This window comes from Nipponia nippon, unplaced genomic scaffold (assembly GCF_047370975.1).
Source record: "Nipponia nippon isolate SJK-2023a ecotype South Korea unplaced genomic scaffold, ASM4737097v1 scaffold_5, whole genome shotgun sequence".
In the NCBI taxonomy this organism is placed as follows: Eukaryota; Metazoa; Chordata; class Aves; order Pelecaniformes; family Threskiornithidae; genus Nipponia; species Nipponia nippon.
This window is the reverse complement of record NW_028262369.1, coordinates 21798698-21823611: the sequence shown is the minus strand read 5'-3', so window position 1 is coordinate 21823611 and position 24914 is coordinate 21798698. Positions and strand designations below refer to the sequence as shown.

The following is a 24914-nucleotide window of genomic DNA, read 5'->3' as shown; positions in this document are numbered from 1 at the left end:
ATCCTATTTTTTTAAAGGGATTCTTTACAAGTGCAGACACCCCACCCCCCTGCGCTGACTTAGCATGACCCTCTTCTACCCCTGGAGTGTCTGTGTTGCCCTGAAAGAGCAGCCCTGCCCGCTCCTCCCTGGGCTCTTGCTGGGTTCAGCACAGACCTTCACCTCCCTGCTACAGGGCTCAGGACAGCAGGCGAGGCTCTGGAACATCCCCAGGAGGAGAGCTGAAGCCACCCAGGGCACCAGCGCCGCTTCCCACAGCTCCACCTGCATTGAGTTTCTTGATACAAGGGAGCACAGTATCAAAGACAGTCCTAGCTGCTTTAAGCGTAAAAGGAAAAAAAAAAGATTATTTTAAATTAGTGTAGCTCAGTGAATATTAATTATTATTGTCAAGATTTTTTAATAACATATACAACTTATTTACCTACAAATTCTTTCTCCTGCCTATGCTGGATACTTACATTCACCAACGTATTAGTCATTGCTTAATTATCGCTACGAAGCCTTATTAATATGTATGGATAAAGAACTCTCTGGCAGGAATGCATTTTAATGAAGTCGCTGAAAGGCAACAAGCAGTAATTTCTAGAAGGTTATGCCATGACTAACAATAGCAAACTGACTGAGGCAGCCCACGGACAGGATGAGGTATGGAAGGAAAAAAGATCAAATTCATTTTAATGATAATTGGAAAGTGTTTAGGCATTTTGACTGAGCAGTTACAGCTTTGAATGGCTTACAACTATTCTTGAGAGGAATGGTGGCACTCAAAACGTCGTCTGCAAGTGCCCAGCAGTGTTGTCTGTAGGACATGCAATATGCTGCATGAGGACATTGAAAAGGAGACATTTTGCGGCTATCCTGTATTTAATGGCCGGCAAAGCACCAGCGCGTTATTTCTGAGGCTGCAGTCAGGTCTGTAACATTCTGTATTGCCCAACAACATGTAATTTACAAATCAAGCACATATGCTGTGTACCTAATGGCACTTAGTTCCTAGAGCAGCAATTCGCTTTGCTCTCCGTGTTGTTTTTGTAACGTTTGCCCTTCCAAGGCGAAGTTACCGTTTTCGCAGCGTTACCCAGGCCTTCCTTGAGGGTGCAGGCCCAGGCTGCGCCATGCCGAGGCACCCAGAGCGGACCGAGGCGGCGCAGGCCCCGGTGGGGAGGAGAACTGGTCCGAGAGGGGAGCCAGGGCGCTGGGTGGCAGCATCTGAGCCAGGGCACCGCCGAGGGACACCCGGGACCGAGCGGAACCCGGCCCAGCACGTCTCCTTTGGAAGGCTGGGAAGGAGGCACCCGGCAGTACGACCCCGCTCCGGCTGTGCGAGCCCGCGGGCGGGAAGCTGCGGCCCGGCGCGGCCAGGTCCGGCCCGTCCCGTCCCCGGGGCGCAGCAAGGCCCCGCCAGCAGGCCCGTCCCGTCCCTGGCGCCCGGGGCAGAGGACACCCGGGGGCGGGCCGCCGTGTGGGTTGGGGAGCCGCCCCGAGAGGCGGGCCCGGACCGGACGGCTCAGCGGCGGCTGCCCGAGTAAGGGTCGGAGGGGTGCGGGGGAGGCCGCGGCGGGCGCGGGGAAGGAGAGGAGGGGAGAGGAGGCAGCGGCGGGCGAGCAGGCCGGCCGAGGAGCCCCGCCGGAGGGCCCGCTGCCCCGGGAACGGGTGCTAAGGGGCCGCCCGGCCCCGCCTCCGCCGCGCCGCGCAGGCCCCGGCTGGGCCCGCTCACCGGCGGCTTCTCCTGCCCCGCTCCTCGCCGGAGCCCCGCGGGGCCTCGGGGCCCCGGGCAGGCTGCGTGCTGCAGGGCGGGAACCGCGGGTGTTCCCTCACCGCCCCGACCTGAGCTGTGGTGTCTGTTTTGCCTCGTCAGTCGAGGGAATCTGAAGTTTAATTTTTAGCAATAAATGCTGGGTTTTTTTCTCCCTTCAGCTCTTAGGGTCATGTGGAACACTGTCACTTTGTGCTCCCTTGGCAGACTGCCCCCCCACACCCCATCTCTGCTGCTTCCAAGGTTGCAAACCTTAAATCGCGTGTTCGAAAGAAAGTATAAGGACTTCTGTCATGGTAAACAACCCGCACACGTACTGCAGAATCAGGGGTTGAAAAGGGCACGCGACATGCTTCCCTGCCGTTTAGTAAGTAATAAAGCAAAATATAGACGGTATGCGAAAACTTACCCTGTTTTAGATGGACGTATCCTGTCTGTGTATCGACATGTGTTTGAAGAAAATTTAAGGAACAGTGAGGCTGTTATTAAAAGGTAATAAACTGTTTTTGTGGTGTTTTAAAAATGTTGCTGCTTGTGAGATGATGTGAGAGTAACTTAGAGGTACTTTTAGGAGCGTTTAACGTAGGAAGAATGCTAATTCAAAAGTCCAGAGACTTAAAAAAAAAAAGGGTTTTTTTCCTAACCATTTTGAAGCTTAAACTAGTTTCCTTGCTGCTATTTTCTCAGGTAGCTTCTCTGCAGAGTGAATTTTGCAAGGCTCAGCACTTAAAAATTTCATCTCCCCAAGAGAGGTGCCTCAGTGTAGACTGAAATGCCTAAACGTAGGTGCAGACTGTATTTAAAATAGTGCCATGTGACATCATTTTGCATATATTGCCAAGAAGTATTTTTTCTAGACCTTCATAAAATTTGTTTTGTGTTTAATTTTGAATGTAAAGACATAAATGGTGACTCACGCATTTACAGATCCCTCCTGAAAGAGTAGGTGACAGTTACTGCAGTTAATCGTGATTCACTGATAAAAGCAGGAAAATGTATTTTATGTGTTTGTCCTTAAAGATCAGATGGCAAAAATTCAAAGGCCTTTGTTCAGAGGAATGATACATGAGCTAGAAACAAAGCTATGGAAAACACACTGTGCCCTCCTGTGGTAGCATTTACAACATTATTCAAAATCCTTAGCTTTTTTCTCCTGAGGTTTTTCAATCTCTACAGTCTGCAGGAAGCCACAATAAGATAATGGAGTCATGTACAAAGTGGTGCGTATATAGTTATGTCAAACAGTATTTTTAGTTAAAGATGATGCATCTTGGCGAAAAATATTTTACTTTAAGAACCTGGTTTATTTAAGACCAAAATGATTCGATACCATGTTTGTTTACAGTTTATTCAGTTCTTTATCTGTAGTTGATTCTGCCTTGACAATAACATTGGTAATCACTTCCCCTCTTGATGATTGTAGTGACACTGCAGTGTTCACTACTTTTAAAGTATATTTTCCATACTGTAGAGTATGCATTTCTTCTAGATTTAGTAATTTATTCTACTTACTCAATTTTTGTTAGATACTGAGTTACTGATTCTTGTCAGATAAAGTTTTTGAGGGAAACTGAAGGAGGAAGCCCTTGACTGGATTCTTCCCTAGAGTAGTTGGGACATGGAGATAAATGTCCATGCTGAATTAGGACTAGCAAATTATGATAGCCTTATTAATAGCTGCAAGTTTATAGGCTAACGTTGTTGTGGGGCCCTATCTCTCAAAGTCAGCTTTGGTTGCTGATGATCAGCCCCTGCTCAGTACTCTGCTCATGGGGTTGCTGGCAGAGATGAAGTATGATCGTATATTGTGCAATACTGTGTGTTGGGTGTATATGGGCAACACCCAGGGGAAGATATGGATTTAATGAAGTCTACTAGCTATGAACATAAACTGCAGATAGAATATTTATATTATTTCACTCCTTTTTTGTCTTTATTAGACAATTTTTGAATAATGAAACTAAAATGCTTGCTTTAAATAATAAACCTTTGCCTTTTATTACACTTTGTAAGAAACAATAATCTGAAAATGCAAATTCATCTTCATTCTCATACCATTGATATGAAAACTGTGCAATACATTTTAAGTACTATGTTAAATCTACTAACTGTAAGTAAAGGTGGTTTTCGTTAATTGAAACTTTGCTTTTTAAATCAGATATTCAGAGTTGCTAGAGATGGCCAGTAAAGGAGGGGGAGAAAATGCCATCTTGCGTCATACTCAAAGAAACAAGAAGCTGTTTGTTCGTGAACGCCTGAAGTTGCTACTTGATGATGAGTCTTTTCTTGAGCTGTCTCCGCTGGCAGGCCTCAATATGCCATATGGTGATGTCCCTGCTGCTGGGTGCCTTACTGGTAATTGCTAGCAAATGTAATATTAGTTGTAATGGGAAATTGATGAAGTTCGTTTGTTTCATTGCTCATATCTTTTAAGTGTGATTCATATTAGATCTAAATATGGATATGGGTTGAGGGTGTTGTTTTGAGCAGCCCATGTCGGAGATGCATCCCAGAAGGAAGAAGGGTTTTGAACAAACATGATCCTTAATATAATTTGAGAGATGCTGTTTGTGTGCAGTGATGAGTAAGTGATTGTAGGCAGTGTACATTAGTTGTAGTCTGTGTGTGCTGCACACCTTCCTATACTAACCAGCCTTGCTCACTGAAGTTAAGGTGTTTGTTCTTACTGGGAGAGGAAAAAGGATGCATATAATCAGGTTTATGGAATATTTTAGTATCTAAAGAACGTGCTTTCCTAGGAAAAGTGAACATCAGTTCTATCCAGTAGCAGCTCCCAACATGAAAGAGTTCAGCCACTGCTGTCTTATTCTTCTGCAGTCTTTGTTGGGTAATCTGGGAGAAACCTTTAAAGAAAAAAAGTTCTTTCATTTCTTCCAGATTTAGTAATTTATTCTACTTACCAGTTACTAATTTTTGTCTCAAAAAATTTAGAATGATGTGTGAAATACACTGTTGTCTGTTAAAGGAAAGGGGATGAAGTTACTGTGTGACACAGGAGCTGTGACATTTATTTTGTAATATTTTTCAAATTATAGACCAGTCTTTTCATCGCATTTTGAAGAGTAGTTCCAGTTTAAAAAGTAACTACAAGAATAAAGTATGAAATTCTATCTTTTGTTGCGGATTGTTACATTTTTCAGCTTTATATAGGTAATTTTTAATTGCCTTCCCTGTTATCTGAAGAGTTGGAAGTCAGTCTGTGTATTTTTTTCTCTTATATTGTCACTGGCAGTAAGTAAGTTTATTTCAAGTTCTGTCTTCTGTCATTTAGATTTTTTGAAACGTCATTAGCTTTCAGTTATTCCAGAGAAGAGCTATAGATTTCTTGCCTGTGTGGTATTGCAACTTAATTTGCAACTTCTTGGTAGAGTTTTACCAAAAGAACATCCTAGCTATAATTTAGCCCCTTTGTTTCGTCTATGGTATTTTAGAGAGTCCTGATAAGTATCTGTGCTACCACTTACAGGAATTGGCAAAATCTGTGGAGTGTGGTGTGTCTTCATGGCAAATGATGCAACTGTGAAAGGAGGAACTATTTATCCAATTGGAGTGAAGAAACAGTTAAGAGCTCAAGAAATAGCCATGCAGAATAGACTGTTATCTGTGTACCTTGTTGACAGTGGGGGAGCATTCCTACCACTACAGGTAACATCAGAACCACTTCACAGAAGAACATACTTACATTTATTTTAATCATACCAATGTTTAGCAATAAACCTCAGATTTATGTTTTGTTTTCTTGGCTGGTTGACTTTCATTGTCTGTTATACTTAAATTGAGTTTAGTCCACAAATCGAAGTCCAGGAGATAATTTGAAGACATGTAACAGTAGCAATCACTATGGCTAACCTTGCATCTAGCATCTAATCAAAGTTTAGAAACTTGAATATCAGTGGGGGGACAAAGTGCTGACCAAACATGGGTATTCCTCAGTGTGCTGAAATGCTTTGGTGTCTTTAATAAATTAGTACATTGTTTGAGGTTTCTGTTTTCAACTTAAGAATCTATAAAATTACTCTGTATTTTATTGTAATGTTTGTGATAGTAATGCAGTAACCTCCGTGGCGTTTAAAAATGTAGTTTTTGAAATTTTCACTGTAAATGGAGAATTTGCACAGGTTACTTTCCAATGTACAGAGGTCATGTTATCACAAAGACTATAGTAGTTCCTTCTCCAGACTGAAAGAAAACACATAGAAAAAGTTTTTACTTGACTTAAGGAAATGTATTAAAAACCAAGTAAAAAGGGAAACTGTGTGGAAGTCATTTCACAGGCAAAGTATGAACACGAGCTTCCCCTTCTCCATGTTTGCAGTCTCAGTTTGCGTAGAGTAAATTGATCTCACAAAAAATTACAGAACTTACTTCTGCTTTCAAAACACATGGGTATTTTTGTGGAATTGCACAGTGTATAAGGGGAATAAATATCGTAGTGAATGCTGTGTATGAAAGTTTCAGGTATGATTGCTAGTGGTGACCTTCCCGGAGATGGTTACAATGTGTTTGTGAATGAATGGAGCGCAGAGGAAGCATTGGCTTTTGCAGCTAATATTGAAACTCACTTTGTCTTTTCTCTGTAATTTCAGTCAGAGCTGTTTCCTGACAAGTCACACGGTGGCAGAGTTTTCTACAATGAAGCAATAATGTCTGCCATGAGAATCCCTCAGGTACAGTGTGATTTGGAATACAAGTAAGTGTAGTATATGTGATCAGGAGAGTTCTGAAAAAGGTTTTGTCCTAATGCAGATTCTGGGAACAACTCTCAAACATGCAAAAAATTTCCTAAAGCTCACCTTTTCTATTTGTGGGGAAGGGAGATTCAAATAGTATCTCATATGACAGAATACTTTCAGCCTTAAGGATCATGTAAGTGTTTACTGACTGATTGTGATGGAAAAGCATCAAATCACTAGGTCATTTCAGAGTAAACATTGAACTCTCTCAAAAACAGCATTGTTATTCATGCTGGTATTTATATCTCTAGTTCATTGTTCCCCAAGCTGCGATTTAGTCTCTTGAACGTTTCTGAAATAAACATAATGGTTTTACCTTTCCATTCTCCTCTTTCCAGCATCTTGGTTTGTTTTGGTTTCTCTGTCCTTCAGGTGGCAGTGGTGTGTGGCTCCTGTGTGGCTGGAGGTGCTTATGTTCCAACCATGGCAGAAGAAACTGTGATTATAGATAAAATCGGTACACTGTTCCTTGCTGGCCCACCTCTGGTAAAAGCTGCTACGGGAGAAGATGTCTCTCCCGAGGACCTAGGAGGAGCTAAACTTCACTCTAAGTATGTGAAATAAGTCTTCAAAATATGAGAAAATTCAGCATACTTAGCTTTAAAGAAACTGTCATTTTATTGTAACATAATGTGAATGAAGCTACTTCAGTGACAGGACACAATATGGTCCTCAAGGACTGAAAAACATGCAGTGAAAAAAAAACAGTGGAAACAATACATGAATTATTATAAAGGTTGGTGGCATTCAGTTATATATGTGGGAGTATCATGGGGCTAGATATAACTCTTTGAAATGAAAAAAGTAACATGGCATTGTAATTTCAGCTTTACTACTGTCCACAGGAACTTTCCACTTCCACTGTGTATGTGTGTATATATATATATTTATACACAGACACACACTCTGATAGCAATCACACGTAACTGCAGAGGTCAGGATCAGGGCCAAAAGTGGAACCTATTATTACACTGCTTTCCTTCTCAGGTACGGGTTTTCTGTTAGATCAGCCAAATGGAGGTAAAATTAAGTGATGTTATGGGGTGAAGCAGGGACTGGACAAATCTGGATTTAGTTCCCCATTCTTCAACATACTTTCTGAACAACTTCAGGCGAGTCAGTTCCTCTGTGCCTCAGAGGGACCATCTACAGAAGAGGGATGGTATCATTTCTCTTCCTAATGTAAATACTGTCAGGATACAAATATTAAAAAATAATTGTGAGTGTTTGAATACTGTAATGATGGGGAAAATACATAAGAAATTCTCTTTTCTTCCCTAAACTGATGAGTGGAGAGGTGGTATGCCTTCTTTCCATTTGCCTGCTTTTGAAGACAGTAGACTAACTTACTGCAGAGAAGAATCTGAATGCTTGTAAAAGGACCTGAAGCAAAAAAGAAAAATGGAAAGCCTGCCTGCCTCTGCTGTTAATGAGGACTTCATAGCAGGAGATGAGCAAGCAGGAAATAAAACTGATAGTAGCTATTTAACCATTTCTTTAATGCTGTTTTTCTATGTTGGAAATTTCTGTAGTTGTCAAAATAGTTTTTCCCTTCTACATGGAGGAAAAGGGTGTCTTTGCTTCTTTGTTCTTGGCATTCTATGCTGTGTGTATGGTAACCAGATTCCATACCTTTCTCACACAAACAAATACTAGTGTGACAGTCAGCTAACTGTGTTACACGTAATAAGTTACTGTCTTTATATCTGGGCTGGAACTGCTTGTTTTGAAATAACTTTTAAAGTTTGTTTTCCCTTTATTATATTGTTTGCAACAACATCATGATAAAAAAATACATAGGTCTTTCTTTGATATAGGTAAACACAAAGGTAACAGGAAAGAACTTCTTACTGTAAATTTTTTTTTGGGTTGGATTGCACAGAAATTCGACTGACTTAACTGCTTCTAGCTCATTTGTACAAGAACAAAATCACAATATTTTCAGGGAGTTTGGAGAGTCACAGTATGGATTAAGGTTTTTCCTTTAGTTTGGGTTTTCTATCAGAATTCAGATTTCATTAATTCAATGCTAATTAATGTTGTGCTCTCTCCTAGAGTCAGTGGCTGTAGTGACCATTTTGCATCTTCAGAAAAGGAAGCCTATGAATGTATTCGAAATGTTATCTCTACATTAAATTATGATCCACTGCCAGAGGAGGTCGTAGAGCATGACAGTCCTCTCTATAGTTCTGATGAGCTCTTGGGACTGGCACCGCAAGATTATAGGTTGACCCTTCCTGTAAAATTGGTAAGGTGGCAGATACTGTATTCCTTCATCCTTTCAGTCTGTTCTGTCTAGTAGCTCCAGATGAACAGGCAACAGTCTGTTCTTTCTTGGACAATCCTGAAGTACCCGAGATATTCTGTATTATTACCTCATCAGTTGCCAAACTGTCTCGAGTCTGCAACAAAGTAGAATGGCAACAATTCTGTAGAATTATAGAAAATATTTAAGCTGAAAACCTACTAGAAATAAGGTAATTACAGATTATGCCAGCTGATCCCCATCTGTTTCCATGCACTGTTTGAGATGCTGTTATGTCAGCATGTCTTGTACTGTGTTGGCTGCCTTGAGCATGTGCACCCCTTTAGTGTCCTGTTTTCCTCTCCCCCTGCCTTTTCTTTTTTTTTCTCAAGTAAAGACTCTATCTTGTAACTTAAATGTCTAATGAAAATAGTGACTGAAAAAACAATAAAGCTCAAATTAAACTTGTTTGAGGCTGGGACAGATGCTAATACATAAGGAGAGACATGCAGAACTGCTATTTTCATTTTGTTGTTCTAGAAGAGATTTAGTCTCCAAGGATGTGAATCCAGTATCTTTTCCGGGGTAAATTCCTACAGTTAAGGGGATTGACTGTAGAAAGCAGTGTTGCTTTGAAGGCAGCTTTTAAACTGCGTTTGAAAAAAGCACGAGCAGTATGCTGCTGAGTGTTTCTTATGCACACAAACTGTAACTGCACATGCTGGGTTTTTTACATTTTTATGGACATGAACAACTGTGCTCTGTAACACTGAAATAATTTTGGAGTTGAACTTTGGCCCAAAATACATGGTTGGTAATCAAATGTAAACACATATTTTATGTTTTGTGCATATTGAATATTTAGCAGAGTGTAAGACATAAAAGGGCCTCTGTGCTCATTTAGGTTGACTCCTTGCATTATACAAGTCTCCTTACTATTTGAACAGAGCATATCTTTTAGCAGAACTATCCTATTTTCACTTAAATTTCTGTAGTAAAGACTGTATATATTCTTTGCAGATTCTGAGCCGTCTGATGGATGGAAGCAGATTCCAGGAATTCAAGGCTAATTATGGAACAACATTAGTAACAGGATTTGGCCATGTGGAAGGGTAAGGCTGTAACATTTCACTGTCAAAATGTATGGGCATCTTTGTCTAAATATCATCATCAGGTTTTATGGTATTCTAATAACAATGTTTATGAAGTTCTGAATCAGTCAAGAATTGGTAATAAAATACTTCTGGAAAGCGCAGTCTTCTATCTCTGAGCTCTGAATTCATCACATCTCGGGCCAATAGCAGCAGAGAGTGATTACAAATTAATGGTTTTCACGACTTTGTGAAATGATTTGTTTGTTCACAAAAACTACTAGCCAGACAGTTGGAATATTGACGTCTCAGCAGATTCCTTAAGAAACAGCATCTTTAAAAGTGTTCCTTCCCAAACTGGTTTGAAAGCTATCATCCCTTCTCCCATGGGATGGAAATGGGATAATACCCATACAATAAAACCTTGCATAATTCAGATCAGACTGTATTATTAACACGTTCATGAAGCATACAACATCTCAGTCAAATCACATTTAAAGAAAAAAAGGGTAGTAAAATATATTTTTAGAGCCTCTTTAGGTTGAAAGTATAAACTTTTCAGATTGACTGTTATGTTGTATGTTACAGGAATTAGAGAGAGCCCAGAGTCCTGGCACCTTGTACGTTGTCTTGCAGGGTAAACTCTTGACAGGTCATCTATAGTTTCACCTGCCCTCTGGGTATTCATCCATGTTAATACTTCCATGCTTTACGTATCAGGAGTGCTGTAAGACTTCTTGTTTGTTAGGTATGTGAGGGTCCTTGAATGAAATGACATGTGTAAATGCAGCCTTTTACATTCTGAATTTCTGTAAAAGGGCAGATCTGTGTGTGTGTGTATGGGTATTTATGTTTCTTTCCTTCAGAACATTATGAGCTACAGTTTCATAATTTCTGGGGTTCAAAAGTGAAAATGTTCATGTGTCTGTTTTGTAGGCACTTGGTGGGGGTAGTGGCTAACAATGGGGAGCTGTCTCATGATGCTTCTCTCAAGGGTAGCCATTTCGTACAGCTGTGCAGTCAGCGGAGCATTCCCATCCTCTTTTTCCAAAACACTGCTCCACATACAGCAGAGCCAACAAGCATCTCACAGGTATGGCATTTTTAGTTCAATATGTTTAATTCAAGCAATGCCTAGTTCTTGGGTTTTTTTAGATTACATTTTGAAAATTATTAATTGTTAGGAAAATAATTTTTTTTAAACCACTCTTGATGGTTTAAACCAAGAAGCTTCATAATTACTTTGTTCTTAAATCTTTCCACTAGCATTCTCACTTTATTCTAATTGTAAGCAGGGCGCTCTGCTTATCTAAAATGGTACTGTCCAGCTGGCATGCAAGCTGTAAAACTTGGAATTTATAGTGCTTTTTACATTGAAATGCAGCCTATCGATTCTTCTGATACCACTGCGCTCCACAGGAAAATAGATATTTCTCTTCTAGAAAAGTGAAGGCATTAAAGTACAGTATGTTTTGACCTGGACTACAGAGAGCCTCATAGTAAAACCTACATTAGATTCTCTGAGCAGAGGCTGTTTCTGCAGCCCTGTTCCTCCCAACTTTCACCAGCACTTAAGACAAAGCCTGGCATAATTGCGTTGTATCTGAGCTTTGCTAATGCTCGGGAGAGCTAGGGTTCCATTGTATCATAGGATTTTGCACACCGGTTATAATTGTTTTGCTGATTTACATTGTAAAATAAGTGCATAATGGGCTATGGTAGTAAATGATGCTGTCTTACTGTTGTGGAAGAAATGATCATACAGAATTGTAAAGAAATAAATGTTTTAGAAATATAAGTTTGGTGGGAGCAGAGGGAATCTAGAAGAAAGACGTAAAGGATCTAAAATCTTTATTGTCATTTCAGGCAGAGGCTCACTCCAACAGATTAAAAGCCCAGGCCTCCATGATGGCTGCTGTTGCTTGTGCTGCTGTTCCCAAAATAACCATTGTAATCGGTGGCTGTTACGGGAGTGAAAGTTATGTTATGGTACGGGTAGCGTAAATGTTAATGGGTTTGGTAATAGACTTTTTACACTTACCAAGATTTTACAGCACTTCATTTTTAAAACAGAGTCAACTGTTGTTACAGACATTTAATTTAACTCACTTCATTATTTTAACTACTTTTAAAGTAAGAAATACATTGCAAGATGTGATTACAGAAAACTTGGTCTGCATCTAGGAACCTAGACCCAGTTCTAAAAAAACAGGTTATCTGAAAATGTCCCTACTTGGAGCCAGTCCTGCCTTTTTGTCAGCACACGCTGTTTGTTTTCGGTGATCAAGGAATACGTCTACTTTAGTTGTGCTAATATGTGTGCTGTTCATGCTGCTGGTAAGTGCAACAGGGCTCTTTGTTTGCTCAGAATTAAACATCTAAGTGCTTGGAGGAAACATGAAATAATGAAATAGCAATATTGAAGGCAGTGCGGATTGTGATGGTTGCTGCTGCAGGGTGTCTGTACTGATACAGGAGCTGTAGCTGTAACAGTAAAGGAGCTATATCGTTAATGCTTTACAAATTAAATTGTATTACGTTCTGCCTTGAACTTGATTGTGTTATCCTACAGCCATCTTTTTGTGATTAATTTCAATGAGTTTGTACTGTGCGTTTTTTTGTAGTGTGGGAGATCATTCAGTCCGAACTTTCTGTTCTTGTGGCCTAACGCAAGAGTTGCTCTTGTGGATTCAAGACATTTCTCCACAGTCCCACAAGCTGGGGACAGTGACTGTACAGGAGATGAATCAGAGCTAAAACATCTGAAAGAAAAGTAAGGACATTAAATGTAAACCCTTGCAGTTACACTGGGATTTAATTACATAAATTACCTACTTTTGTTCATCTTACAGATCAACACATCCGAAACAAAGCAAACCTGAATCTACTGAAAAATATTTCAAATTTCCATGTAATTCCATCTCTGCTCTTAGGATCTTCTCAAGGAAACACAAATTTTTGAATTAAAAAAAAACCAAAAACGTACAAAAAACCAACCCTGAAACCATACAACCCCAAATCAAGATAGTCTGCTGTATATTAAACAGTGGTGATCTTCTGAATGTGGAGGATGGTCTGTACTGCAGAATGACCAGATCTGTTATGTATTATTTGCTGGATTCTAATTAATTTGAACAGTAGTTCTGCACATTCACTTGAGATTGAAGTATATGCCTTTTTCATCTATGATTTTGTTTTACTGTGCCGATGTTTCTTATTGCATTTTTGTGCTTTTAAGCTTGTTTAATACTCTATCTTCCCTAGGCTAGAGGAAGAGAGCAGTGCATTTTACTCCTCTGCCAGACTCTGGGATGATGGTGTAATTCTACCTCAAAATACTAGAAAGGTAGGGGGTTTTCCTTATATGTTCTTTACAGTACATTTTATCCTCGGATTTCAAAAGGATCTTGCGGTGAATGTGCAAGCCTATGACTTGCTCAAGGTCAGGAGCATGCTGATTCCCAGAACTGGGTCTCCCACTTCTCACTCCATTTTCTGTGGCATTTAGCTTTGCAATTCTCATCCTTTCTCTTCTCCATTAGTCTATCCAAAAAGTTTCTGTTGAATTCTGGTTACTTGACTACAGCATTTCCTCATTGAACCTCTTAATTGACTTTGCCATTTGATTCTGTATCTGAATCCTTTCTTTTTTGGTCTTGCATAATCACCCATATCTTCACTCTCCTAAGTTCAGGCTCTTCGCTGTTCACATTGTTTCCATTCTTTTGTCCTAGGATGTTTCTTTTTGGTACTTGCTCTTTGTGCTTGTAATTTGCTGCTTACATTGGGGATGCCCCCCCCCACCTTTTTATTTATTTTTTTAAGTTGACAGACATCCAGCCATTAGATTCTTTCTGAAAGCTGCCACCTTTCTTCTTCTATTTTTCCTTGTTCTATTGTTTATTAGCAATACTTACAATGTTCTTCGCACTTCTGAAGCTTGTTTACTTAAAGATCACAAATACAGCCTCTTATCAATTAATGCTTCTAAATATGGTACATATTTATGGTACTATGTAGATGTTAAATATTTTCTGTGGAGTTTATGGGAACTTTGATAATGGGAGAGCACCGAGAAGTATTTTCTAGTACTAGAGCCCAGAGACTACCTCTCTCTAGGAACAGAACTACACGTGAAGAGAAAATATGTGACAGTTGAATCATTGTCACTCTCAGGTAATTTTCACAGGCACACTACAATTCACGTTTGCATGTTCAGCTGTTTTTTTACAATAATGTTTTGCTACTTTATTCCAGTTCTTGCTAATAGATGGAATTACGTTTAGGTTTGTCTGAACTGACAGCACGTGGTCATTCAGATCCTTAATGTGCCTTTTTCTTAGTAGGCTTTAAAAGACAATGTGTGCTTCAGTAGCAGTGGAATATGCACAGTGAAATTAGGAAAATGCTTGCTGTGACTCTTGATTTCCAACCAGATACACAAAAGGTTTTGGCAAAGGAGACTATTATATACACCGTATGATAAAAGTTAACAAAATCTTAATAGAGAATTATCTTGTTTTTAAAGACCAAAACCAGTGCTGTATTTTCAGTCGCTGTTGTCACAAGACACCAAGAAAGATGACTTCTTAGAAAAAGGTGGATGCAGAAGAAGAGGATGTTCTGCTAATTTTTGATATGCGATTGAGAATCTTAGGAGCATAGCTATCTAATAACAGAATTGGATTATCACATAATATATTTTCATTGGAGTTTTACAGCAAAATAGCTTCCCAGTGTTCCAAAAGTAATTCTCTTGTCACCACAGTGACTTTAAAATGGTTTAGTGGTCTCTGTATGCAATGCATAAACTTTGGGATCCTGAGGGTATTTCTTCCTTTACATTTCCCCTGCCCCAGTGGTACATTACACTGACATCTATTTCCCCTAACGCTACAGCCGACAACTGTTCATTTTAAATGTTCATTGTTTTGCAAAAAGTAAAAACAAATGCATTACAGAATGAGTGCATAACTAGTAAGTTTTACTAATTTTTTCTTTCAGAGGCCCATTGCTTATATTGTCTTTTGTTTTTAATTAGGTAATTGCACAGTGCTTAGAGATTATAGAACAGCAGAAGTACCAGGTCGTATCTCCGTATCAATATCCTGTCATCAGAATGTGACTGCAGCCATTTTCAAATAATCACCCTTTTAAAGTTAGCACTGTGCACTAGAAATCTTTAATGTCAATGATTTTCTAATTCTTTGATACCGTTAATAAAAATGTTAAACCATTGCAAACAAGAATCCTGGATTCTAAGTCTGTTAGCAATAAGATTGTATTTTGAACCATAGCCTCTTATTACATTAGTTGAAAATTTATTTTGTGAAAAGGAAGGATTAAGCTGAGAGTCTATAGCACACTAAGGAAGCAAATTCGTCCCAAGCTGTAACAATTGCTTGATTTTTTTCCATATTGATGTTTTAGTATGAAATCCAGAACTCAAGAAACTGCACTTTGATAAAAGAAATGTGAAAGAGAAAACACATAAGCTAATGTGTGTGGTTTTCAGCCTTAGTAAAGGACAAAATGCTGCCTGCCACACAGCCTTGGGCCTGCCAGTTCAGATTTCCAAAGCAGCTATGGAAAGGCTCCACTTGGATTGCTCTGAGGATACTAAAGGCGTGACCAGGAGGTGATTTAAATCCGTAATACTTCAGTATAGACTAAAAATTACCTCTTCTCAAGGTGTGTAACAGAGCACAGAGACTGTTTACATAACGTTACCATGTGTACAGGTATTGAGTTTACACTGTGCCGTGTTAGGCATCTTTAACTCTGCTGCAGCTGCAAAGTTTGATTTTGTAAAAACAAAACACTCCTCCCCACTACCCCAAACTTGTGTTAACTGTGTAGTTCTTATCACTGTACATCTTGAAATTATGCCAAAGGGGGTATTTGAAAAATATGTGGTTAAGTATTTTGAAGAATTACCAACAAAACTGAAATGCTCAATCTTAATTAAGTAGCCATACAAATAAAAAGTGATGTTGAAGAAATTTAGGTCATTTGAGTGCTTATAAACGGAGACTGCACCTTTTCGGAGCTGGAAGAAACCTAACGCGATGAGTTGCAGGCAGCGGTCACGCTCTTTTGAAGAGTCCGTGGAAAGTCACAGGAATATTCACCTCCACTTCAGCCCTGGCAACCTCGCTCATGTCTTTGGCGTTCAGGATCAGGAGGTAGGCGGGCTTCGGCCCTGCGCCCGGGCTGATCACGATGCTCAGCACCACCCCTAGTAGGTGAGAAAAACGATAAGCCTGTCCCAGGTGTGCGCTTGCACTTGGGCTGCTCAAGGGAGGAGTAGCCACTCGCACACAGGACACCAGCAAATCCCGTTATTATTGCATGATCATCAGTTCTGAAGTAGACTGAGATTGATTATTCATTTCTCATACTATTTTGGGTTCTTGCCGTCATCAGCTTGCCAGCCTGGTGTGCTGTGGCACAGTAGCTCCTATAGACTTTCTTTTTAAAACTGAAAAATATTTCTATTCTGAAAAAGAACTATGAAAAGCTATTGCAGGGGCTGACGACAAACATCATTTACTGGAATGTATATAAAATTTGTCCATTAATTTTTTCAACATTATGAATTACTTTATATGTGTATAAATTACTTTATAATTCTGCTTCTGAGGGATCCTGGCATCCCTATGTGGAATGGATGGGACATCCTAGCTCTTAGGTTGTTTGCTGATTTGTGTACTCTCTGGGTCAGTTGTTGCCGGAGAACATGGGAACAACCATACACCGTAGCCCGTCACAGCATCAAACACAGCCTTGGGGAAGACGACAGAAATGTGAGCATGGAGGCCGGTGTTAACTCAGCTTTCGGAGAGTGCTTCTGCAGGGGCTTGAGTCCCAGGGAGAGAGACTTAAACATATTCCTAGAATGCACATTGTCTGCTTCAGTTAAGGAAAGCTTTTAAGAACAAGCTTAAAACCTTTTCATTTCAGTGGCACTTAAGCCCCTGCATAAGCACTTTCCTGAACTGGGAACAGATAATATTGAAACTTTGCTCTGAAATATGAAATATTTTGGCTATAAAATATGAAACTCTCACTATAAACCAGTGGGAGTTGGCTCTTAAGTTCAGCAGAGCCAAGACTTCCAGCTTTATGTAATCCTTTTCGGAGATGAGGAATTCAGGGAATAAGTGGACACCCTCTCAGGCCGAGTGCTGCCACTCGCCTTCGGAAGTAGGCACGGGGCTGGGGATGTGCGAAGAAACACGTACAGTGCTCGGCGTGAAAACAACTACGGGCCCTCAAGTGACAAAGCCTGAATTCACTCCAGTCCTGCACCAGGAGGATGGGTTAGGAATAGAAACCATGCCTGGTTTAAGAGAGGTTAAGTTTCACAAAGTTCCGCCACCTGGAATTCTTTAAATATTGCAATTCCTGATGGAAAAGGGCTAGGAAATGAGGACAACAGATCATCTAAACCTAGAGGTCTTTCTCCTCCTTTGTTTTCATTCAGTCTTAATTCTCCCACGTTCTCCTCGGAAGCTTCCCACCAGCGTTAGAACAAGGTACGTTGTGCCTGGGAGCTGCCTGCGGGTTCTGCTCTGCCCGCCTCTGGCACAGCCTTGCAGACAGCCCCCAGGGCCAGCAGACACAAGCTTTTCAAATCGCGATGCTGTTGACCAAAATAAAATCAGTATTACCATCGTCTTCCTCCAGGGCATCTGGATGGGAAACGAAGATGGGCTCTGAAGGGTACGAATCTGGCTCCTGCCACACCCAGGTCTCCTTTGTTTTAACATTCAGCTTGCAAAGCTAAAGGTGCAGAAAAAACAAAAACCCCACATCTCAGAAGTATTCTTTCTCGTCCTTAAATTGAAAGCTCACGGAAAAGACGTGCCTCACCCGTTGGTTGATAGTTACCCTGTCTGGGACAAAGTGATTCAGCCCCAGCCCATACGTATACGTGTAAGGTTTCCCACCGTATTTCTTGTAATTGATCTGTGGAAATTCAAAGGCTACAATAAAAAAAATACGTATGTGTGAGGATTAGTGGGACGCAGAGTGCAGGGGTATTTGCATTGCCGCTGGCTGTGCTTCAAGGTCATCATCTTACCGTGGCGCGGCCCGGAGAAAATAACTTCTGGCTCCAGCCAAATGGTCTCGTCACTGCGCAGGGTCGCCGTAGCTGTCGTGTAGGGCAGGGTGACCAAGTTCTTGCCTGTGTCAGCCTGGGACAAAGAAGAATACCCAAGAGAAATGGAGAAACAGATTTCTTAGCCTGTTTGCAGAGATCTGTTGCAAACTGTATTGAACAGTGAAGGCAGCAATGTGCAGCAGAGGCTCATCAAGCTGCAGAGTGGCAATATGCTCAGTGACGGCTGCTTCTTCCATTTTCTGAGTTAGTAAGAGTGCCTGTTGCTAAAACCAAGCTGTATGTCAGCCTTCCCTGTGCTCATAAACACATACATAACTTTTTTCCCTTCCTTAAGGCATTCAGAGGTTTTTAATTGAGCACTGCCACGTAGGGTTGCACTTTTTGCTCGATGGGCAATGCAAGCAGAGATGCCCGTGAGCTTTGCAGCTCCGCAAGCACCTCGGCTGACTTGCATCCCCCCGGCAGCCCTCAGCCCACCTGCCAATGACCATGAGCGTGGTCACTGGAAAAAAAATCCAGCAATTGCAAGCCAGCGAGCTTTGCATCAGGCTGGCCGCTTGGTGGACCTCACACCATGAGTTGGGGCTGGAGGATTTAACTACATGCGCTCCAGCTGCGGCTGCTCCCTTCTTCGCTCCCGGCAAGCAGCACCCTCTGGGATTAGCTGCCACCCCACGGTCTCTGATTTGAACAGTAACTTATGGGAAATAAAATAGAATAACATTGATCAGCTGAAGAAAATAGAAAGTTTCTCTGAAGACCCATACTTTAAGTTCTGCCCCACCCACCCCCCCCATTTAATTTGAATTAAATGGGGTCAGGCAGAGCACTAGCAACACTTGGCCATAAGCCCTGCAGAGGAGTCAGGCAGACACCAGTGTCTCCAAGCCCCGCTGGCAGCTGCGGTGACGCAGAGCCATGCTGGTACCTTGTCGATGTTCAGGGGCAGCACGTATCTGCGGGCTTCGGGCTGTGGGGCTTTCTCTGCCTGTCGTTTCACTTCATCCCAGTTTGCTCGTAAGTTGGCTAAGTAGAGGTAATTGTAAACAAACTCAAACCTGCACAAAAATGGGATCACAAACAGAAACAAAGATGTCATTTGCAAGTGAGGGGATTCAAATGCAGCTGTTTTTTCCTAAAATTCAATGGAGTAAGATGAGTCCTGGTCCAGCTCCTTGGCAGAAGTGAGCTGTGCGTGCGACCATTTCCCCTGCGAGGAAACCCGGCGACTGCTGGTTTCGCCCCAGGCACGCTGCGGCAGTGGCCAGCACCACCTCAGCTCAGGGCGTCCTGGCTACGCAGCCAAGACGGGGTTGGGCATCACCATTTTGGTGCAATGTTTCTCTGTGTTAACATGAAAAGCAGTATTCAAACTTCAACTAGATTCTGCTCATTGCAGCCCCAGGATCCGAAATAGCATCAGCCCTTGCGTAGTCACTAACATTTATTAAAGGCAAACAAGGTCTCGGAAAATGAGTTTCAAACAGGCTCTCTGCACCTCCAGGTAACTTCCATGCTGCATAGTCTATGTGTCACCATGCGTGAATATTTAGATGGGTTGGAGGGATTCAGCCTGAGTGCCGCAGGCAATTCCGAAGGGGAAGGGATGCGCCAGTGCAGGCACCGGCGTGCCTGGTGCTGGGGCCCTGCTGCCCCCCCCAGCTCGTGCAGGGGGAGGCGCGATGCTGCAGGGTCCCTCGGCTGCCTCCAGGCTCAGCACCGCCAAGACTTACCCCTTCCAGGTGCAGAGGTCGACGATCAGAAATCCGTTATCTTCGTAGGTGTTAATGTGATGGAAGAGGTTGAAAGCCGAGGTACGGTACTTGATGTTGAGGAGCCTGCCTTTCTTTTTCTCTGCTACATGAAGCCAGACCTGAAAAGCAAGCAGCTGCTTGGTGTAGACTCAGAAAAATGAAGGTGAAACCGATATGATGGGCCTCCCGGTCCAGGGCTGGCTGCCCAGTACAGCCCAGTTTGGTATGACCCGCCGCTTACCCCCATGGTTTCATTGGACTCGAAGCAGTCCATGTAGTTGGCTCCCCAAAGGCTCCAGGAGGAGAGGAACTTGAGGAGGTTGATTTTCACCGGTGTTTCAACAAACACTATGTAGTTTGAGGTCAGCCCAAAGCTGTTTGGAAACGTACGAGGAGCACATCAAGCCACTGTAGTTAGTTTGGACAAAACCCATGTAGTAGTTCGTCTTAAGCACTGAATATAGAATGCAGATCATCGCTTAAAATGACAGGAATATAAACATCCTGATTTTGGTAAATCACCGAATTTTAATTGCTGATTAGATGTGAGAACAAGCCCTGCGTGCCGCTTCTGTAGAGATGCTGTACATGCGTACCTGTACAGTGTACATGCGTACACGTACAACGCCAGCGATGCTGTACACGCGTACCCCGCCTTTGTGTGCTTGCAGAAATAAAAGGGGGCTCTGTTCATCTGCACTCACTGCTCGGGGCAGCTGCTTTGCCACAGGAACACGCTGCGTGGCACACGTGAGCAGCATCCCTCTTTTCAGCCGACCTGCATCATCAGTCTACTGACCCCACCAAACGTTACCTGTGAACGTAAGAGGGCTTAAACCTGTCGCTGCAAGGGAACTGCACCACCACCTCCGACTTGTTTATCGGGTCTTCCTTGTCTGGAACAGGACAGTTGAAGGGTTATGGAGGGTTTCACCCATACTTACTTAGTCTGTATTTGTGGTGTTTACCCAGCAAGTTTCTGCCTTTAACACAAAGACAGTTCGTGATTTAGAAACCACGTAAATAATTGTTTTAAAGATAACATTTCTGTTACTTAAAAAAGCAAATAAAATCTAAAGATTAAAAAAAAGTAACTTGATGACGAAACTCATTTGAAGGATAAAAAAAATGATTTATAGGACAAGATTTTCTCAGTTCACTCAGAGATGGGATTAACTGACCTGCCTGAAGCGGAGGAATCCGTATGATATTATAGGCAAGCGCGAAGTTTTTTCCGAAGCAATTGCCGATGTTGTAAACCGTCCCATCGTTTTCAATGTGGGGATGTGCTGTTGCCCCATTGACAGACACGTATTTACAGAGATCCACCTGGAGAAGAAGATGCAGAAAGTCAGGAGGGAGCTTGGCAGGAGATGGGATGTCACCAGCTCTGGAAGGTGTCGCAGGTCAATACGCCCTCGCTTCAGCCATGGAAAGTTCTTCTCTAAGCCCAAATCACCGTCCATTTTGTGAAAAGGAGAAGATCGGCAAAGCCAAGCAATTTGAGACAGTCAGGTGAGCTGATATGGTTACAGGGAGAGGTTCGGGATCCTGGGGTCCAAAAGGAAAGGCTCCACAGGCTGGACATTGCTAACACAGCAAAGAAAAACATCAAACATGCATTCTGCATTACATACAGTTCTGCAGGCTGAATGTTGCTCAGCTTCAATGTAAATGAAGGCAGCAGTAAAGCTCTGGTAGGAGCCCTCCGGTTACAGTCCCCTTTGGCCAGGCTGCAATGTAGCTCCAGTTTTCCAACCCTAACCCAAGCATGAGGATACAGACCATGGACCCCCATCGCCTCCTAATGAAATATTACTCAGAGCAGCAGTAGTGAGTTCATTTACAAGCTCATTCTGATTCTCTGCTCTCATTAACCCTCACAGCTGGCTTCGTTTCTGCATCCTCTCCCTGACAAACCCCAACTCTTCCCTTGTTGTAAGAGGCTATTATTAAATATTTTCATTTTAGTTTTACTCCTCCACATATTTAGAAGCACAGTATAAAGACCCACCTGCTTAATTGTCTCTAATGTATCTGGGTTAATTTTGGTTATAAAGTTGGTCTCAGTACAGGCATAATAATCTTCGCCGACAGGGTAGACATTAACGAGGGCGTTATCAGTGACCTCCACACCTTTGAAGTACGAAAAAAACCTGAGCAGAGAAAATGGACAGGCAGTCAGGGGCTTCTTGGAAGTGGAAGCACCGTAGGACATTGCTGCAATGTCTGCAACCCCGAGGTACCTGGAAAAGATGTTCTTGCATGGGTCTGGGTACGCGTAGGTGCCAAATTCTGTTATCACGATCCTTTTCTCGGTCATCGCTCTCACGTAAGCATCAGTCCTGACAAACCTAGGGAGGGTGAGAAGGCACGTAACAGGTGTAGCCGTAAAATGCAAGGGGCTATGCAATTAAAATACGACGATCCTTGTGATGAGCCTTGTGAGACCTCTGAAAGCCACAGGTCCCTGCAGCCTCATGGTGCATCTGGAGCACGTGGGGTCCAGCAACCACCCCCGCACCACGGCCCTGGGAAAGGATGGCTGGCAGAGAGCTGAAGCTGATGGGAAACACAGCGCTTCGTCTAAATGTTCTGCGCCAAAGACCTGAAAGCCGATAGCTCAGCAGCTTGTAACTGAAAACACATTTCATTTTTCAGAAATGTTGTAATTCTGTCACTGGCTGCAGCTACATCCAAGCCCTCCCTCCTCTCCCCTCCCAGGTGTTTTGTAATCTGTACAAAAAGTTGCATTTCTGCTAACTATGAGTAAGTTTCAGTTATTTTCAGCCAGTTTTAGTGATCTCACTGTTAGAGCTCTTCCAATAACCACACGGACTTGAAATAACCAGCGCCGCCTCCCACGTGCTGGGCAGCAGAGCCCATCCCCAGCACTTGCAGTCGAGCAAATGCTTCGTTATTTTTTTTTTTTGCTTGGAAAATCGCCACATACCTTCGGTGATAGGTAACGTGCCCCTCCTTGAAGTCGAACTTGTGGAGGAGCGCCTGGCCATCAAAGAGGTGATAGAATGGCTCCGCGCCCACCTCGAACAAGCCGGGACCACATCTCAGGAGGCTTCCTCGCAGCCAGGTGGGAATCCTGCCTGCGGAAGATGCAGTGTTGGTACGTGCACAGCTCACAGCAAATCAGACCAGGTAATTTTTATTGTGTCAACAAAAAGAAAAAAACTTCAAACTATTTTTTTTTCATGTTTATTAAACTTGCTTTTTAAACACACATGAGCTCTAAACTATGCTGTTTTTTTCACCTACACACCTACTGTAGACCAAGACATTCAGTATTGAAATGCCTAAAGATCCCCCATCCAATCTGTCCTTCCTCTACCCCAAATACACCAGCCCTGTTAGGTCCTTTGTCTCCGACCCTGTGCTCCAGCCCTTGGAAAGCCTCTGAGCTCTGGTGGCTGATGAGCCCCCAAGAACACAAGCCAAGCAGGAGGAGATCAGAGAGCCCACACCAACCTGTGACGTGGGCAGTCACCGGAGAGGACAGCTCCTCCACGGTCTCAAAGAGCTTCTTGTAGCCTCCAGCAGGATGCTCGACTCTGAAAGGGCCAGCAGACTTGGGGTTAGCGCAGTTTTGGGATAGCTTTGGAACCACTCCCCACTCTGAGAGAGGTAGGTTTGTTTCTGGATGGACTTGCAAATAACTTGAGAGATCAGGAGGAAGCACCAGCCTTTGTGGGGGGAAAGGCTCTGAGGTCTCTAACCAGCTACTGCAGCCACCTGCGAACTGACCAGACCCCAGGCCTGAGCGCACAATGGAGGAATAGAGAATACTAATGGGACAGCCCGTGCTGAAATGGACAAATTCAGGATATCCTGAATCATCAGGAAGCAAAGTCCAGCTTGTATCTCTCAGGTCTTGGATAAGCATTTTTTTTCCTTTTTTCTTTGAGCAAAGTGTACTTGAGTGCATAGCTGAGAATTGTTCGTTAGGTTCCAGTTCTGATCTACTGCAGAGCCCATGAAGACACACCAGACAGGCTGTGCGGGGCACTGTCCTTCCCCTCCAAAGTACGGACCATTCTCTGGTACCTGGAGGTGAGCCTGTCCCCCTGGACCAGAATCACGCCGCTACATGGGATGCGTCAGCACAGACACCCACACACAGAGAACCCCACCTCCTCCTCTCCTCCGGACCGCCCTGACCCCCAACCTCACAGCAACCCCCCCCAGCCAATGCTGCACTGCAATGGCGATCGGTGACTTGCTCCTGCAGAGGAAAGCCCGCAGGAATACTCACTGGCTGTACATTTTCTCTCCCTGATGAAGGGCCTGAGCCTCCGGCAGCCAAGCACGCAGCAAGAGCCGTGCACTGGGTATTTATGAGGCGCTGAGCCCCGCTGAGGGGAGCCCTGCTCCTGAAACCGCCCCGCCAATGAGCGCACCCTGGGAACAGAGCAGGCTTTCACCACCAAAATCCTCCCTGGGCTTTGAGAGGTTTTGTCTTGCCGTTCATACAAAAAAGGGCTTTGAATGTTTTTCTGAGACCTAAATTCTTCCCAAGCAGAAGTGATTACAAAGAAAAAAACAAAAAACAAAAAACAAGGGAAAAAAAAACCAGAAAGGAGTGAAACAGAGCGTGCTGGAGTCGTGCTGAGTGACATGCCGGGTGCTTGGCATGGCCACTCAGCTCTTCACTGGTGGGCACAACACTGGCCCTGTGCCACAGGGAGACCTTCTCAGCTCCAACACAGACCGAGGGCAGCAAGAAACTGCTCCTCCCTGCAAAATCATCTCGATCCCATGTAACAGAGCACTCCTCTGCACCTGCCCGCCTGCAAAACGAGGATCAGTGCTTCACCTACAAATGACATGACATTAGAGATACTAAGAAATAAGATCTCAGTGTCAAATATCATCATTCCTACCTCCCATACAGATCAGCCACCAGCTTTTTCCTCCATCCTGGGCTTCCGTGGAAGAATGTCTTTGCAGGCTTCCACACGTTGGTACAAGTACAGCAAGACTAAACCACTACCCACCAACCAGGAGGGCATCAGGGAGCATCATCATCCACGATGGCTGCTCTTAGCGTTGCTGTACATTGCTGTCTGCTTACGGCCATTGTTTCCCTCTCCTCCCCCTTGCTTTACTTCAGTGTGTTTCAGTACGGTGGCACATGCCAGCAGCTCTAGTTGCTGCATAAGGCAGATTTC

At 43.0% G+C, this 24914-nt stretch overlaps 2 protein-coding genes across 9 annotated transcripts; one reads left to right on the top strand and one right to left on the bottom strand.

Annotated features, from left to right (window-relative positions):
* Window positions 1–1103: 1103 nt before the first annotated feature.
* Window positions 1104–15478, top strand: LOC104009235 (methylcrotonoyl-CoA carboxylase beta chain, mitochondrial). 7 transcript variants are annotated; one of them, XM_087732936.1, is made up of 13 exons: window positions 1107–1528; window positions 1921–2251; window positions 3918–4114; window positions 5247–5425; window positions 6367–6447; window positions 6886–7064; window positions 8569–8761; window positions 9779–9870; window positions 10786–10942; window positions 11716–11838; window positions 12474–12622; window positions 13114–13195; window positions 14891–15020. In XM_087732936.1, exons 2-13 carry the CDS (start codon window positions 1932–1934, stop codon window positions 14972–14974), a joined length of 1836 nt encoding a protein of 611 aa, XP_087589062.1. In that variant the 5' UTR covers window positions 1107–1528; window positions 1921–1931; the 3' UTR covers window positions 14975–15020. The 7 variants fall into 7 exon arrangements, 6 of the variants coding, with proteins under 6 accessions (XP_087589059.1, XP_087589062.1, XP_087589061.1 ...); XR_015698945.1 differs by having other exon boundaries at window positions 1438–1528; window positions 12702–13195; window positions 14891–14935; XM_087732935.1 differs by lacking the exon at window positions 14891–15020 and adding an exon at window positions 15365–15478 and having other exon boundaries at window positions 1438–1528.
* Window positions 12478–24657, bottom strand: RPE65 (retinoid isomerohydrolase RPE65). 2 transcript variants are annotated; one of them, XM_009461191.2, is made up of 15 exons: window positions 23999–24044; window positions 23215–23297; window positions 22685–22835; window positions 21978–22085; window positions 21746–21887; window positions 20913–21060; window positions 20546–20627; window positions 19973–20105; window positions 19711–19850; window positions 18906–19035; window positions 17936–18050; window positions 17743–17837; window positions 17523–17634; window positions 15889–16087; window positions 12478–12611 (listed from the first exon to the last, which is right to left on the bottom strand). In XM_009461191.2, exons 1-14 carry the CDS (start codon window positions 24007–24009, stop codon window positions 15936–15938), a joined length of 1602 nt encoding a protein of 533 aa, XP_009459466.2. In that variant the 5' UTR covers window positions 24010–24044; the 3' UTR covers window positions 12478–12611; window positions 15889–15935. The 2 variants fall into 2 exon arrangements, with proteins under 2 accessions (XP_009459466.2, XP_087589064.1); XM_087732938.1 differs by lacking the exons at window positions 12478–12611; window positions 23999–24044 and adding an exon at window positions 24627–24657 and having other exon boundaries at window positions 15930–16087.
* Window positions 24658–24914: the final 257 nt, after the last annotated feature.